At 45.7% G+C, this 15569-nt stretch overlaps 1 protein-coding gene across 1 annotated transcript in view; it reads right to left on the bottom strand.

Annotated features, from left to right (window-relative positions):
* Window positions 1-13109: 13109 nt before the first annotated feature.
* Window positions 13110-15569, bottom strand: part of GAA (alpha glucosidase) — a 148495-nt gene continuing 146035 nt past the window's right edge. Inside the window, exon 20 of the mRNA XM_073588085.1 lies at window positions 13110-14253. Coding sequence (XP_073444186.1) covers window positions 14191-14253 — 63 coding nt within the window. The 3' untranslated portion in view covers window positions 13110-14190. The remainder of the gene's footprint in view (window positions 14254-15569) is intronic.

Raw genomic sequence — 15569 nt, 5'->3', positions numbered from 1 at the left:
AATCTTTTAAGAAGCGCCGGAAATATCATGTGAGTCCCAGGAAGGCACGCACACCTTTCACGGTCTTTGCGGTCAGCCACTCTTGTACCGCAGCAATTTTCTTCCTGAGAGGGCCTTACTCCTTCAGCAGAGACAACGTGCCCCAAGTATTCAATCTGGATATGAAATAGGTGACACTTTTTTGGTTTCACTTTCAATCCATACTAATGTAGCCGACTCAGAACCTGCTCCAGTCTCTGCAGATGTTCATCAAAGGTGGGGGCAAAGACGATGATATCGTCCAGGTAAATCAAAGTAGCTTCAAAGATCAGGTCTCCCAGACATCTCTCCATGAGGCGTTGAAATGTTCCTGGGGCATTGGCTAGACCGAAGAACATGCGATCGAACTCATATAATCCCATCAGAAAGATGAAAGCTGTCCTGGCTCGATCTTGTTCGGACAATGGTACCTACCAGTAACCGCTGGCCAGATCTAGTGTGGAAAAGTACCGGGCATTCCCTAGCACCGACAGGGACACCTCTATCCTCGACAATGGGTACGAGTCTCGCACTGTACAAGCGTTGAGCCAGCGGTAGTCCACATAGAAGCGTAAGGACCCATCCTTCTTCCGCACCAAGACTATGGGGGCAGCCCATGGGCTCTGACTCTCATGAATCACTCCCTTCAATATCTGTGACAGCATCCCCTTTACCTCTTGATACATCTGTGGGGGTATCTGGTGATACCGTTCCCAGATTGGTGCCGCATCCCCGGTGGGTATCTCGTGGGTGATGGAAGTGGTGTGTCCAGTCATCTACGTTTTTGGTGAACATTTCCTGGTATTTTCCTAACAAGGCTACCACCCAGGGAACCTGCTGAGGGGTCAGTTTTGAGAGCTCTGCTCGCATGTGTTCCAGTATCCGTCACCCTTCCTGCAGCAATCTGGGGTCTGGGGCTGTCTCTGCCTTGACAGTCACCAATCACTTCTGGCTTTGCAGTCAGCTCTACTGTCTCAGATGGAATCAGCTCATCTGGCATGCCCAGGATATAAGCAACTTCACTAATGGGGGCAAAGTTGCATCGGTCTCCCCCCAAATTTACACAGCGTACGAGGACAGTGCCATCCCGTACATTAGCCAAGGTCCGTGCGACCAATATTCCCGACGGCAGGTGCTAGGGGGAGGAGGAGATCCATAGAATCCCCATCAACACCTGATGACTTTCCTCCGCAGTTCTCCGCCCTTCCATGTGCGCATACATCAAGTGCATTCTGCGTAAGTGCCATTTCCAGTATTCTCCAGTACACCTAATCAGCTTGTTGAACACATGAAGTGGCCCGTGCGCAAAATGCATTTGATGTCTTCCATTAATACAATGACGCCAATAAAATCGGCTATTAAACTTTTGTTCCCAGATTGTTACATGTGTAATAATGTGCATGTGCTGAGTATGTCACCATGGAACAGAGACAGACCAAAACTTTAAAGGGCTTATTTACAGGGGTCAGAATCTCCTCACAGGGAGAAAACAGTGGGGGTTAGACTGACAAGGTAATAGTGATTTAACGGTATACGAAAACTAGACAACATTATCAAACAGATTAAAAACACATGTGACATGCACAAATGTGAACAAGTCGGTCGGACAGTGTTCACACCACCCACTGACTGAAACACAAAAAGAAAACAGTGACAAATGTGCAAAAATACACTGCAGTAAAAAATATGACAGTAGTCAGCAAGTGCTGGTAAAAAGATGACAACAAATACAGGGTATATAGTAGATACGTTTTTTTTGCAAAAAAATGCATACCAAGCTACTCCACCTCGTCAAGGTAACCTTTAATGGAGCAGTCCCTATCTAATGTATTTAAAACCTGAACATATGAACAGTGTCTAAATGAACTAAAAGTCTAAAAGTTATCAAACAGTCAAGCAGAATAACGGTAATTAACGGGTATTCTTGCAACTTATCAATCTGATGAAATCTTGATCGAAGGGTCGTCTTCTCCAACGTAGGCACCGTCAACAGCGGCACTTGTAGTCTCTGTTAACTCTGTAATCTCTGTTAGCAGGTAACTGGGGCTTCAAGGGTTAAAGCGGGTGGCAGGGGGGACACTGGGCAAACTGGTCTGAGTCTCTGCTTCCAAACTAACAGTCACTCCTCTAGTCAATGGGGACTCTGTGAGTACTCACAGACAGCAGTATCTAAGTCACGTCCTCCTCTTAGCCCTCTAACCGGGAGGTCTCTCTCTTCTGATGCGCGCGGCTGCGACCTGCTCTCTCTGCTGCACACGCTGCTCTGACCCACGCACACTCTGCTTTTGCGCCCTCAGCCTGCACTGCTTCCTGTCCTGCGCCCCTTCAACTTCCCCACTGCTTCTGACAGTCACATGATGTGGTTGGTCCAGGTCTAAAAGTCTTCCCCCCCCGGCAACCCTGCTGCCCAGCTATGTGGTTCCGGACACTGAGCAGAGGAGGTAACCCCCTTCTGATTCTTCTTGTGCTTCACCCCCTTACACATGAGTATGCTGGACCTGAAAGATGCATACTACCATGTTCAGATCCACGTAAAAAACTAGAAATTCCTAAGAGTGGCACTATGTGTGACACAGTGTGACAGCACCGCAGACATGAGAGATGGTATCCGCCCCCAGGAAACCTGTAGCAGAGAGATAAGAAGGGGGCGGCACCTCTCTCCTCAGTTCGTTTCAGAGTATGCAAAGGTAACCACCTTATTAGTTTACATACATGTTATATAACAGTGTCACTAATATTCACCTTCTTTTTCCTTTTTTTTTTTTTTCATATATCTATATATATTTTTCCCTTCCCCATGACAGCACCGCAGACGTGAGAGGAAAAATAGAATGGACTCCTAGGGTGGGACAACAGCAGACAACACTTTTCTCCCAAAGGCCAGATTTGAGGGCTCTAGGTCTAGTCTATAGTGTCGGAAGAAAGTGGATGGCGAGGACCATACTGCTGCCTTACAAATCTGCTCTACCGAAGCATTTGCCCTTTCAGCCCAGGACGTGGCTATAGCTCTCGTAGAGTGAGCCGTTACACCCAGTGGGGGTCTGACCTGAAGGATAAGCCAGTGCAATACCCATACGTAGCCATTGTGCAATCGTTGACTTTGAAGCTTTCTTACCCGTTTGTCCCCTGAAAGGAGACAAAAAGGGCTGATGACTGTCGCCATGATTTTGAGGCTTCTATATATTGAAGCAGGCAACATCTGACATCCAGGCAATGAAAGGTTTTCTCTCCCTGGGATTTGGGGTTTGGACAAAACGAGGTCAAAATTATCTCCTGCTCCCTGTGGAATTTGGAATTAACCTTCGGTAGGAAGGCCGGATCAGTTTCTATGATCACTCTATCATCCAAAAAGGTGGTATATGGTGGATTTACGGATACTGCCTGCAGCTCGCAGACACGACGAGCTGAAGTCAGGGCCACCAAGAGTACTGTTTTTAGCGTTAGTGCCTTTATTGAGATGGAAGCAATAGGCTCAAATGGAGACGATGTCAGTGCCCTTAACACTAAATTTAGATCCCAGGGAGCTACCTTTGTTGGCAATTTTGTGGGCCTGGATGTAAAGGAGGCCCGAATGAATCTATAGATCCATGGGTGGTCAGCCAATTTTTGATCAAACAATGCCCCCAGGGCCGATACCTGCACCTTTAAGGTGCTTGTGGTCAGTCCTTTTTCTAGTCCTTTCTGGAGGAACTCTAGGATCTCTTTTATTGGTACTTTTTGGCCTCTCTCAGTCCATTGTCGGCCCGTGAACTGTAAGAATTTTTCCCAAATTTTTTGGTATTTACGTGAAGTTACCTCCTTCCTGCTAGCGAGCAGAGTGGTTACTAACGGAACTGAGAAACCCTTTGCTAGAAGGAGTCCCCTCTCAAGTTCCACGCAGTGAGGTGCAGCCTGTGAACTCGGGGATGTTCTACTGGGCCCTGGTATAGCAGATTCGGGGTATCTGGGAGGATCCATGGGTCCGAGATAGACATGCGTCTGAGCCATGTGAACCATGCCCTTTTCGGCCAGAAGGGCGCAACCAGGATTATTCGAGCTTTGCCTTGTCGGATCTTTTTTAAGACTACTGGAATCAATGGAAACGGAGGGAACGCATAGGCCAGACGAAATTTCCAGCGGTGTAGTAGCGAATCCACCCCCTCTGGTCGTTCTCTTGGATTTAGAGAGTAGAACCTGTCCACTTTCCGATTTTGTCTTGTAGCAAACAGGTCTACCTCCGGTGTGCCCCAGGCAGCGCAGATTTCCCCAAATATTTTTTGATTTAGGGACCATTCTCCCTGGTGTAGTACATGACGGCTTAAATAATCGGCCAGATAATTGTCTGCCCCCTTTAAATGTGTACCCGATAAAGGACAGAAGATTGTCTTCCGCCCATGCGAATAATTCCCTGGCCTCTGCCATAAGGGTTGCCGACCTTGTACCCCCGTGTCTGTTTATGTATGCTATGACGACGATCTTTTCGCACTACATAGCGCTTCTACAGGTCATCTGACCAGTAGTAGCGCTATGTAGCATGAAACGATAGTCGTCTGTTTTCTGCTCCATTGTTTTATCTGCCTGCTGTTGGTATGATGAATCCACAATAAAGGATTATTTTGCATGGTACGGTCAGTGCCTATACGCTTTCTTCACTATGGATATACAGAACTTTTTTCATTGGAAGTGACACCCGTAAACCCTGGTGTGTGTGCAGCTTCATTATCCTGAGGTAATACAGCTGTGCCAGATTACTGTTTCTTCTCTATGGTACGTGATTTGGATTTACTTGAAGCCGTGGGCCGCTGGCGGCACCAATTGGGATCTCGGGCTCCAGCAGCCATTTTCCTGAGGCTGTGAGCTTCAGTGAAATGTCCGGACTCCACATGTGCACAGACTGAGATCTCGGCTGGGCTGATATCTCAATCTGTGAACACGCCACCTCCAGCGCGCCATGGCTTCAAGAAAATGGCCGCTGGGAAACTAATCATGCAATCCGCTCTGCTCACTGCCGACAACGGGCACGCATCGCCACACTTCTGACGCCGCTGGCTTTCTGAGAAAGGGACCCCGCTTTACTCAACACTCTCTACCTCACTGTGGACATCGTGACCGCAGCATCGCACCGCTGGTATACACCCCTCCTCCCACCCAGGAACTGCAACATTGCTCTACTTGTGCCGCCACTAGCTTACTGAGGAAAGGACCACGTCTTCTGACCACCCCCCCCACTCCACCGCTGCCGGCACCCAGGTAAGAGGCCTTAAATTTGGACTAGAAGATGGACCCCCATCTTATAAAAATCTTTTTTTATTCAGGGGTGCATCTTCTGATCCGATGCATCTTCTAGTCCGAAAAATAAATACTTACCTGTAATGGGATTTTCCATATTCCGAGACAGCACCCTTATATTTTCCCCCTTCATTCGTATGGGTGTGCACTAATAGAATTCTAGGTGAATGCTTGATATTGTGTTTATAGCTTATGTTCTGCCCTTTTTATACAGTAGGCTTCTGTCCTTGATGGGCTTTTTTTTTTAACCCCTTTCCAACATCAGGCGTAATAGTACGCCGCTGTCAGACTCCCTCCCTTTGAAGTGGGCTCCGGCGCTCAGCCCCCATCTTTTCCGGCACATATTAGCTGTTTTGAACAGCTGACATGTGCCTCTAACAGCCGTAGGTGAAATTGCGATCCACCCGCGGCTGTTAACTAGTTAAATGCCGCTGTCAATCTCTGACAGCGGCATTTAACCTGCGCTTCCGGCAAGTGTGCTGGAAATCCCTCCCACTGGTGACCCTGTCACGTGATCGCGAGTCACCAATGCATTGGTATGACAACCAGAGGTCTCCAGCAGACCTCTATGGTTGTCACTGCTGGATTGTTATGAGCGCCGCCCGGTGGTCGGCACTAAAAGCAACGAGTTTGGTAAAAATCCTGGCAGAATGTAGTCGCTCCAGCAACTTAGGAATTATGCATGGGAATGACAAAATGAGATGATGGTGATTGCTCTTTGCCCTTATCCTGCATTACAGACTAGATGGTCTGCATAACCAGATCTAGCGGTGAAGAAAGGTCTTAATTGCTTGCAATTTTGGCATTTGTGAAGGCTATAGTCCTTATATTAGGACAATTAATGGCAAAATGTCCATAATCCCTACAATAGAGGCATAAATTCTCTGTATGTCACCCCTCCTTCTCTACTGCAAAGAGAGGTTTTCATATTACATCAATTTTCACAGGTTCAGGAACACTTTCCATTTCCTGTTGTTTTTTTAATGTGGATTGAGTAAAGGAGTAGTAAGGGTTCTTTCCAAATACTCGCAGTCTTTCTTTTTTTCGTTCAGTGAGTCTCTGATCAATTTGGATGCACAATTGAATAAAGTCCTCTAAGTTATCAGCGTTCTATGACCCGGAAGTATTGCGATATTTCTGGGTCATAGAACATAATGGCGTATGCGCAATAATGATTTTAAGATTTGCCCACAATTGGGCAAAGCATACTGTGCACGTGCGGGAGGACATTTCAATGCGCACGTGCGACAACTCTATGGTATCTGTGATATTCAGATCACAATACGTACAGCAAACCGAGGAGGGGGGTGAGAAAAGAATAAGCCCCGCCCTTCGGACCGGACCGCAGAGATTTTCATACACCGCAGGAGAGCTAAAAACGGTATTTATGCATCAAAGGTGGGGAGTCAGGGGGTATCAAAAGTACTGCTATAATGCTTATGTGACACTAAATTGAATGATATCTTTACAGCATATAAAAAATGGGTTACATATTCCCTTTAACGGCTATTCTTCTATCTTTCTGTGCAATATAAATACTGTATATATATATACACACACACACATACACACACCTATTCTATGTGTATATAGAATAGCACAACTCCCATCTGTGGACATCGGGCCCTCAGACCATCCTCATGGAGTCGGTTTCTAACAGTTTGGGCAGACACATGCACATTTGTGGCCTGCTGGAGGTCATTTTGCATGTCTCTGGCAGTACTTCTCTTGTTCCTCCTTGCACAAAGGCTGAGGTAGCGGTCCTGCTGCTGGTTGTTGCCCTCCTATGGCCACATCCACGTCTCCTGGTGTACTGTCCTGTCTCCTGGTAGCGCCTCCGGACACTACGCTGACAGACACAGCAACCCTTCTTGCCACAGCTCGCATTGATGTGCCATCCTGGATGAGCTGCAATACCTGAGCCACTTCTGTGGGTTGTAGAGTCCATCTCATGCTACCCCGAGCGTGAAAGCACAAACATTCAAAAGTGACCAAAACATCAGCCAGAAAGCATTGGTACTGAGATGTGGTCTGTGGTCCCCACCTGCAGAACCACTCCTTTATTGAGGGTGTCTTGATAATTGCCAATAATTTCCATCTCTTGTCTATTCCATTTGCACAACAGCATGTGAAATTGATTGTCAATCAGTTTTGCTTCCTAAGTGGACAGTTTGATTTCACTAAAGTTTGATACACTTGGAGTTATATTCTGTTATTTAAGTGTTCCCTTTATTTTTTTTGAGCAGTGTAGTTATTTCAACTTACTCTGCTTGTCCCCTTATGCTACGAGGTCATGTAACTTTTCAAAGTGGTTTATGATCCATGTAGGCCTGGACACTTGTTTATCTGCTCACTACATGTATTGTGTCCTGCTGTCTCAACTTAGTATGATTGATTGCTAACGAGAAAGGAAAAAAAAAAAGTATAAGATCTTAGAACTGGCCTCCTATATATTCAGACATAGCCTGGGGAAGCATTTATGTACATTTATCAAAGTATGGGAAGTTATAACATGGCAGTTAAGACAGGTAAGACAAATTAATAAATCTGTTCCCTGTACATTTGGATTACCACAAAGATATACCATATGCATTTGTATAATTTATATCCTGGCTGCTGCATTCACTCACATCCACCACCCTTGCATTAATTCTTTAAATTCCATCCATATTGGCCCCTCTGTCCTTTTCTTTCCTATGTATAGCACTCACGCTCTTTTCACATTGCTAAACAGCACAGATCCATTCTGTCACACCATCCAGGACGCGAGACGCTCTCACAAATCACTCTTTCTATCCTCCTTCTCCTAGTCGCAGGAGACATCTCTCCCAACCTCGGCCCCTCATGTTATAGTAAGTCGAACGCCTCAACTGCTACACTCAGAAACCCCTCTAATCTCAATAATGCCTTCTCTTTTAATTGTGCCCTTTGGATTTCTCGCTCAGTGTGTAATAAACTCTCCTTCATCCATGACTTCTTCCTTTCTGATTCTCTTAACCTTCTGGCTTTTACTGAAACCTGGATCCAGCAGTCAGACACCACCGCTGCTGCTGCGCTTTCATATGGCGGACTACACTTCTCTCATATCCCAAGATCTGTCAACAGACCAGGTGGAGGCGTTGGTCTGCTCCTATCACCCAAATGTACCTTTCAGGTTATCTCTCAAGTATCCCCACTTGTCTTCCCTTCTTTCGAGGTCCATGCTGTCAGACTCTACATCCCCTTCTCCATGCGAGTGGCGGTGGTGTATCGTCCTCCGGGTCCCTCCCATTAGTTTCTGGATCACTTTGCCACCTGGCTTCCACACTATCTCTCCTGTGACATCCCCACCCTCATCATGGGAGACTTCAACATCCCCATTGCTATTCCCCTCTCACCATGTGCTTCTCACCATTTATCTCTAACCTCCTTCTTTCGGCCTCTCGCAGCATACTAACTCCCCCACGCATGAAGATGGAAACTCCCTCGACTTGGTCTTCTCCCAGCTTTGCTCAGTGGATGATTTCCCAAACTCACCTCTCCTGCTCTCTGACCACAACCTTCTATCATTCTCTATCAAGAACTGCCATTCCGCCCAGGTCACCCCCACTTTCCACACTTTTAGAAACATACAGGCCATTAACACCCAAAAACTTATGAAGGACTTGCTGTCATCGTTGGCCCCTATCTCCTCCCTCTCATGTCATGGATTCTGCACTGAAGCATTACAATGAAACACTTCAAAGTGCCCTGGATGAAACCGCGCTTCCTATACATAGAACAACTAGGCGCAGACGGCGACAATCCTGGCACACGCTGCAAACACGCTTCCTACAGCGGTGCTCCAGAGGTGCGCCGAACATCTGTGGAGAAAATCCAATCTACCTGAATATTTCATCCATTATAAGTTTATGCTTAAAACATACAACATTGCCCTTCACCTCTCCAAACAAACCTATTTCAACACCCTCATCACCTCACTATCCAATAACCTGAAACGTCTGACACTTTTCATTCCCTACTCAACCAAAGAGTGCAGGCCCCAACCACGGATCTCCACGCTGACGATCTGGCTAATTATTTCAAAGAAAAAATTGACCATATCCGACAGGAAATTATCTCCCAATCCCCCGATACCATGCACTGTCCTCCCTCCCCCACTGCATCTAGCTCACTGATTTTGAACCAGTAACAAAAGAAGTAATCAGGCTCCTTGCATCATCTCGCCCTACCACTTGCACCAGTGACCCCATTCCATCACATCTCCTCCAGAACCTTTCCCCTGCGGTCACCACTCACCTAACAAAAATATTTAACCTCTCTCTCTCTTCCGGTATCTTTCCTTCCCCATTTAAGCATGCCATCATACAGCCATTACTTAAAAAAACCATCCCTCGACCAAAACTGTGCCGCTAACTATAGACCTGTCTCTAATCTTCCCTTCATCTCTAAACTCCTGGAACGCCTGGTTCACGCCCAACTTAGGCTAGTTTCACACTAGCGTTTATGAGCGCAGCGACGGGCTGCGCACGGCCGCCGCTAAGCCCCGCCCCCCTGCCGCGCCTCCGCCGGTAGCTCCGCCCACCGGCGCATGACGCTGCATGCGCCCTGCGTCCCCTATCTTTATCACTGGGGGCGCAGGCCGTGCGCAGTATGCGTTTGGCGGCGCATGCGTCCTTTTGACGGTGCGCCGACCTGCGCCAAACGCAACCTGCTGCACTTTGGTTGCGTCGGCGCACCGTCAAAAAGGCGCATGCGCCGCCAAACACATACTGCGCACGGCCTGCGCCCCCAGTGATAGATAGGGGACGCAGGGCGCATGCAGCGTCATGCGCCGGTGGGCGGAGCTACCGGCGGAGGCGCGGCAGGGCTTAGCGGCGGCCGTGCGCAGCCCGTCGCTGCGCTCATAAACGCTAGTGTGAAACTAGCCTCATCCGTTATCTTTCAGATAACTCTCTCCTCAACCCTCTACAATCCGGTTTCTGCTCTCTTCACTCTACTGAAACTGCCCTCACTAAAGTCTCTAATGATCTTCTAACCGCTAAATCTAATGGTCTCTACTCCGTGCTAATTCTCTTGGATCTCTCCGCAGCATTCAACACAGTGGATCATCAGCTCCTCCTCACTATGCTCCGTTCCATTGGCCTCAAGGACACAGTTCTCTCCTGGTTCTCCTCCTATCTCTCTGACAGCTGCTTTATTGTATCTTTTGCTGGCTCCTCCTCTCATCTTCCTCTTACTGTTGGGGTTCCTCAAGGATCAGTTCTAGGCCCCCTCCTCTTCTCTTTGTACACTGCCCCTATTGGTCAAGCAATCAGTAGATTTGGCCTCCAGTACCATCTCTATGCTGATGACACCCAATTCTACACTTCTCCTGATATCATGCCTGCCTTTTTGGAAAACACCAGTGATAGTCTTACCGCTATCTCTAACATCATGTCCTCCCTCTATCTGAAATTGAACCTGTCAAAAACTGAACTCCTTGTGTTTCCTCTCTCTACTAACCTACCTATGCCCGACATTGCCATTTCCGTGTGTGGTTACACCATTACTCCCCAGCAACATGCCCGCTGTCTTGGGGGTCATACTTGATTCCGAGCTTTCATTCACCCCCCACATCTGATCCCTGGCTCGCTCTTGTTATCTGCACCTCAAAAACATTTCTAGAATTCGACCCTTTCTTACTTTCGACTCTACAAAAACTCTTACCGTTTCTCGTATTCATTCTCGTCTGGACTATTGTAACTCTCTACTAATCGGTCTTCCTCTTACCAAACTCTCCCCTCTCCAATCTGTCTTGAATGCTGCAGCAAGGATCATATTCCTTGTCAATCATTATACCGATGCCTCTACCTTGTGCCAGTCATTGCACTGGCTAAAAGCACTCCATGGCTCAGCACCACCCTACATCTCTGCCCTTGTTTCATCCTACCACCCTACCCGTGCCCTCCGTTTTTTTAAAGACCTGATGTTAACATCCTCAATAATCAGAGCCTCCCACTGCCGTGTCCAAGACTTTTCACGTGCTGCGCCAATTCTTTGGAATGCACTACTCAGGTTAATACGATTAATCCCCACAGTTTTAAGCGTGCCCTAAAAACACATTTGTTCAGACTGGCCTATCGCCTCAACGCATTAACCTAATTATCTCTGTGTGGCTCATTCAAAATTTTTTACCATAACCAGGTTCCTCGCATCATGTTCTCACATGTTTTATGCATTTAATAGCCCTCTATGTCTGTACTGTTACATATTTAGACTGTTAACTGGTTCATGAAGCAACTGGAACACCCGATTCTTACACTATGTCTAGTCCAAACAATAAAAGCAATTGTTACCATCCACTTTCCGTGTCTCCCCTTTTTCCTTATAGATTGTAAGCTTGCGAGCAGGGCCCTCACTCCTCTTGGTATCTGTTTTGACCTATGTGTTTATTGGTATGCTGTAATGTCTATTGTCTGTACATGTCCCCTCTTTAATGTAAAGTGCAGCGGAATATGTTGGTGCTATAGAAATAAAATTATTATTATTAGAAGTGACTATTCACACTGTATCCCTCCGGAAACCTGAAAAGAAACGATGCACATTAGGTAGATATGGGTCTCAAGAGAGAACATTGTCCACCTCCTACTGACACGAAGCTAAAACTGATTAACTTAGTGCCAGTCAGTGGGGTGTATACTGCAGAGGCGCTAACTCTTTTTGCATACTGTCATCCTCCTAGTGGCAGCAGCATACACCCATGGTTCCTGTGTCCCCCAATGTAAGTTCATTGTGGGTTGAAAATAAACCGACTGTAACATCTTATGTACATTACTACTGCCAGATGAGAACATGACATCTCTAAGGGTACCGTTACACTTAGCGATGCACCAGCGATCCCGACAACGATATGGATCGCTGGTGCATCGCTAAGTGGTCGCTAGTGAGCTGCCACACAGGCAGATCTCACCAGCGACATCGCTGGGGTTGGGGGTCGCTACTTACCTGTCAGACGCGGCGATCCTGACGTCCTCCTGCCCGTGTCCACGCGTCGCTCGTCGGCGCCACAGGAAGCCCAGCAGTAAGCGCCCGACGAGAAATGGTCCAGTACGTTCTTGCGCGACCAGCGATAATCAGCGGGGGAGCCGGTCGGAGGTAAGTATCAGACATAGCGATATCGCTAGCAATATCTCTGCTACGTCACAAAATCGGTGACTTTACAGCGATATTGCTAGCGATATCTCAGTGTGTAACGGGGGCTTTAGTGTACATTACAAGTCATCTGATAATACATCAGATCAAACACAAATTAGGAATACAAGTTCTAAAATCAACAGGATTGCAAGATCACAATTAAAGATGGTTGTCTAAAAAACTCCTCCCATTAAGTTTTCACCCCAAACCTGGGCATGTGTATATAGTGTAGTGTGTATGTGTTAATAAACTCCTGTACTGCCATCTGTGGGATCTACGCTGGAGACTGTAGGAGGCGGCAGTAGGCATATTACCACGCAAGATAGATAGACAGACAGACAGATATTCCTTACTGCAGGTTTGACTTCTGAAATTACCAAATCGGCAAATGCCAGGAATTTGAAGCCCGCCATATATTCACCCTGCAGCAGCAGCTGAAAGGAGAAGTGGCTTTACATGGTGGCCATTCATTGATGGTTTGGGTCTGCGGCTGGGAAAGCAACTGATACTCTGTTTTTTCTCATTAGGAGAGCATATGGCCATCGCTAAGGGTAGCAGTCTTCTAACAGGTCATACAGAGTCGTCCTGATTAGATAACTGAATAGACAAGTGGACACCAAAAGTACAGTTTGCCAACCCAGCACTAATACATAGTAGCTGAAAAGGAGGAGTCTTCAATACATATATATTTTTCTACAATTTAACACATGGAAAATACAAGCAAGGTAGGATACAGGATGGTAAAAAGAAAAATTTACAGCACCACTTTGATGCAAATCCCAATAGATTTAAAGTAGTATTTCCATTTTAGGCATTTATGGAATAGCAACAGGACCTGCCCTAAATAGCAGATCGGTGATGGTCTCAGAGCTGGGGAGAGAACAGGAGTCCAGTGACGGATGTTCACCAATTACCTGCGGCACTCTACATATATTTCAAGTATACAAAGAATGGAGGAAAGAATGTGGAATTCTCATCCTCTTAGCTCAGGGCTTAATGTGGGACCCGCATCTATCCAGCGTATCTATATTTATCATACATGCTAAAAACGAGAATTTATTGCATTTTTTACATTTATTTATTTTAAAAGTTGAGTAGTCAAAGCAGACCTGTGAACAAATTTCACACTACAACCTGCATACCATATTATAATAGACCCCTAGGACCCGATGAGCTGCTGTGCTTCATTTGAAAATGTAAATCAGAATGGCTGTGTAAAACTCATTGAAAAGTCCTTTATCTCCAAATCAGCCTGAATGACAGCTCCTCAGTGTCCCTCCTCCCTGCTGCTGCTTTAATCTCTCAATGCTCCGTATGGGATGCACATATAGCTCGTCAAAGTGTATTGCATTAATTCAATAAATATCAAGATTGTACTACCATTCTGATGTAGATTTTCAAAGTAAACACATCAGCCTTATCAGGTCTAAGATCTATTTAACAATATAGGCAGTTTTGTAATTGCAAAATATGGTGACAGATCCCCTTTAGTTCTAGTACAGCAGTATTTTTCTAACAGCATTATTGCTATAGCACTATTTTCTTCTTACATCAAATCAATTTCAAAATAATCATTTTTGAACTGTGAAAATGTAAATTTGAACATTCAATGCAAAGATTTTCCAGAAGTCCTATGTAACATTATTAAAGAATGCAAATCAATATCCTGAAAAATGAAAACACATCAAATATTACAGTTTCTGGACTTTGAAAACTTCACTTTTCCAGAGTTTGAGCAGCAGCACAGCATCAAGACCATGTAATGGCAAACTGAGATCCTATTTGTAGACTGAGCTTTGATATGGTCAAAACCTGTGAAATATAAATGATTATTAGTACTTTAAATACAAGAGTAATTAAAGGGATCCAGTCACCTAACAATACGCCATTTAGCTGCAGATAAAGGTGTAATCTGCATTCTAATCATAGTTGGCAGCGTAATAAAACAGGAGCTAGAGGGAGAACATGGAGTTATATGCTCGCTAGCAGTCATTGGGGCGGAGCAGGGGTGTAACAGTTACCATTCACTATATGCTGTAATCACCCCCTGCACCTCGTGTAACAGCCTGAAGCACTGACTGTCAGCCAGAGGAGGGATTACAGCGTGTAGTGAACGATGATTGCTACAGCCCCCTGCACCGCCCCGATGACCAATTGAGCAGCTGTATTAAAGGTAGTTGGTTTGAACATTCATTATGTGCTCACAAAGTACAGGCGCTTATCCCCCCAGTCGGCGAGGTCAAACATTTAAGTGTACCTTCCCATCTACTACTTTTCCATCTATCTCTGTCCTTCTCAAGCTCAATAAAGCCAGAGCTGTCAATCAAAGAAGAGGAGGATGGTGGAGATAGAGGGAAAACAAGCAGGTGGATAGGTGCCCTTAAATGTCTGACCTCACCAAGGGTGTGCCGAGCGCCTGTATGTGGTTTGACCACTCATTCTGTGCTGACACAGTCCCTTTAAAAATATAAATTCATCTTCTCTGTAGACGCTGTTCCATCTACACAGCCAAGCATGAATGATTAAAATGCTACTTACCTGTAGGTCTGCAGGTGTACAGACATTCTGGAGGTTCCCATTTACAGACACTATCCATGAGTATTAACCCCAATGAATAAATAGCATTACAGAATACCAACAAAACACGTCATCGTTTGAAAACGAAACGTAAATCAAATGTAAGAAAAAAAACACATTACAAAAAAAATCAAACACATGAATGTTCACATAAAATAAAGGAATATAGATATCATGGTGGTTAGCACTGTGGCCTTTCAGCAACTGGGGTCCTGGTTTCACATCCCACAAGGATGCATGTGCTTGTATGGGTTTCCTTTAGGTACTCTGCTTTCCTTCCAAACTCCAAAAACATACTGAATTTAGATCATCATCACTGTCCCCATCGGGGCTCATTGTGTCTGTAACGTGCAGTGGAAATTAATGGCGCCATGTACACAAGTAAAGGAAATAAATATCATTAAGGCCACAAGAGAAACGTTTATGCCCTCTTGTGACCATTACTGGCATAGATTTTGGCATTCCAGACATACAGTACTGTGATTTCTGCAACTGTTTGGTCATGTCTTTTGTTTGACCATTTTCATGTATTTGATTTTTTTTTTTTTTTT

The sequence above is a fragment of the Dendrobates tinctorius genome, unplaced genomic scaffold (genome assembly GCF_039654945.1).
Source record: "Dendrobates tinctorius isolate UK_male_01 unplaced genomic scaffold, ASM3965494v1 ptg000103l, whole genome shotgun sequence".
Classification (NCBI taxonomy): Eukaryota; Metazoa; Chordata; class Amphibia; order Anura; family Dendrobatidae; genus Dendrobates; species Dendrobates tinctorius.
Note: the sequence above shows the minus strand (reverse complement) of the source record. Positions and strands in the feature narration are given on the sequence as shown.